The sequence below is a fragment of the Mus pahari genome, chromosome 18, assembly GCF_900095145.1.
Source record: "Mus pahari chromosome 18, PAHARI_EIJ_v1.1, whole genome shotgun sequence".
In the NCBI taxonomy this organism is placed as follows: Eukaryota; Metazoa; Chordata; class Mammalia; order Rodentia; family Muridae; genus Mus; species Mus pahari.
In genome coordinates this window covers 3,598,804-3,600,928 of record NC_034607.1, presented here as the reverse complement: position 1 = coordinate 3,600,928, position 2,125 = coordinate 3,598,804, and the positions used below count along the sequence as shown (strand labels likewise).

General features: G+C 53.7%; 1 protein-coding gene across 2 annotated transcripts in view; it reads left to right on the top strand.

The window, feature by feature from the left end:
• Vars2 (valyl-tRNA synthetase 2, mitochondrial) overlaps positions 1-2,125 on the top strand; it is an 11,439-nt gene that overhangs the window by 2,422 nt on the left and 6,892 nt on the right. For both annotated transcript variants that reach the window (XM_029531557.1, XM_029531556.1), the window contains exons 7-10: positions 528-609; positions 755-874; positions 1,188-1,299; positions 1,818-1,906. In XM_029531557.1, the coding sequence (XP_029387417.1) occupies positions 528-609; positions 755-874; positions 1,188-1,299; positions 1,818-1,906 (403 nt within the window). The remainder of the gene's footprint in view (positions 1-527; positions 610-754; positions 875-1,187; positions 1,300-1,817; positions 1,907-2,125) is intronic.

Below are 2,125 nucleotides of genomic sequence, written 5' to 3'. Positions count from 1 at the left end.
CTCTCTCTCTCTCTCTCTCTCTCTCTCTCTCTCTCTCTCTCTCATTTTTCACAAAGTGGCTGCTCCTGCTAGGTATGTACAGGTCTTGGCCCATGGGCCTCTTGCATCCCAGTGTAGCTGTGAATTGTAAACTTAAAACATTTTGAGGACTTTTTGCTTTACTACATAATTCTCAAATGTAAACTTTGTACACGGCAATGACCTGTTACGGTGCTATGCAAAACGAATGCATATATGTATGTGCTCACAACCCATGGGCTACAGCTTACACACCACTGGTTGTAGCCCGAGAAAGCCATCCATCCTGTGTATCTCAGAGAAGCCAAAGGTTTAGATACCCCTGCAGAGACCTTTCTGTATCTTTTAAAGCCTTAGGACGCCCCACCCCAGCTGTGTAGCTCTATCTCCATCAGCGGGGTCAGCTCTATGTGCACTTTATTTCCTGCGGTACCTGGCATTGGCGAGCACCCATGGTTCGTGCTGGGAGGTGCTCTGGTCATATTTACTGATAGAAGTCTCTGGTGCAGGAAAGGAGGGGAGATCTATGAGCAGCTGTGCGCTCTGGGCGCCTCTCTGGACTGGGATCGAGAGTGTTTCACCATGGATGCTGTGAGTTCACGCCACAGTCCCCGTGGGCTTGGGGGCGGGGGCTGTGTGTGCTAAAGACCAGTGTGGGAAGTGTTGGTAGAGGGAAGAGGGAACCCTTGGTTTGGCAGAGGGAGGACGTCAAGTATGGACACTCAGATCGTTCCAGGGCTCCTCAGCAGCTGTGACAGAAGCTTTCGTGCGACTCTACGACTTGGGATTGTTGTACCGGAACCGCCAGCTCGTCAACTGGTCATGTACTTTGAGATCGGCCATCTCAGACATTGAGGTGAGGGAGAGGAAGAAAGACAGGCTGATGGAATAAGGTCCTTGCGGCTGCCACAGGTGTCTGTGTTTGATTTTTCTCAAGCTCCGATCACTCTGCTTCTCCATGTGCCAATCAGAGGGTGGCATGCTGACCTGTGGGGCCGCTGGAAGAGCCACAGAGTTCTTGCTGTGCTTGGCAGAGCTATCTGCCATGGGAGTGAGCTCCGTGACTTTACTGTGGGTGGGAGGGCAGGGAAACAGGATGGAGAGCTGAGGAGTCCTGGATGTGAGCACCAAGAGAGACTGTTCTCGTTCCTGCCTCCTCATCCCTCCAGGTGGAAAGCCGGCCTCTGCCTGGCCGCACCGTGCTGCAGCTGCCCGGCTGTCCGACCCCTGTGGCTTTTGGGCTCCTTGCTTCTGTTGCTTTCCCTGTGGATGGAGAGCCCGGTGAGTGTGGTCCCGAGAGTTGCCCTCTTCCCTTTGCTTCCCATTTTCTCGAGTGCGTGAAGTTTCCTGGACCCCTGGTAGGTTTGCACTGTTGTGGGTACTTATTCTGGGGGGGAAGAAAAGGCACGAGGCCCTCTTCATTGGGAACCTAGTGTGACTATGTGATGTCTTCCACTAAGAGGTGAAAGATCAGTTCTGAGCTAATGACAGTGTACCTGTGATCACAGCCTTTGGGGGCCGAAGTGGGAGGATTCCAAGTTCAAGGCTCGCCTGGTCTACATAGCAAGTTCTAAGCCAGCCACAGCTACATGAGGCCCTGTCTTAGTAAAACAATGCAGAAGATTAGTTCTAAAGTGTAGTTTGTTAGTTATCCGTGGTCTGGATAGTTCAGAGCAGGAAAGGAGGCAGGCTGCTCCCCTCCCCTCCTCCTTCCTGCTCCAGCTCTTACTTGCTTCCCCTGTGTGGGAGAGAGGGCACAGGGTAATGGCTGACCTCAGCGCTTGAATGCTTGTCTCCAGACACAGAGATTGTGGTGGGAACCACCAGGCCAGAGACCCTGCCTGGAGATGTGGCTGTGGCCGTTCACCCAGACGACCCGAGATACACGGTGAGTAGGGTGTACCTGCACCAGGCCCTCCCACCCTACAGTGCCCCCTTTCTTGTTAGATGCTTCTTCTGAGACCTCTCCTCAGCTCTGCGGTGTCTCTCACTAACCAGGGCCTCCAGACCCAATGCAGCTGCTGCCCTCCTGTGTATCGGCCACACTAACCATGCAGCTACTGCCCTCCTGTGTATCGGCCACACTAACCATGCAGCTGCTGCCCTC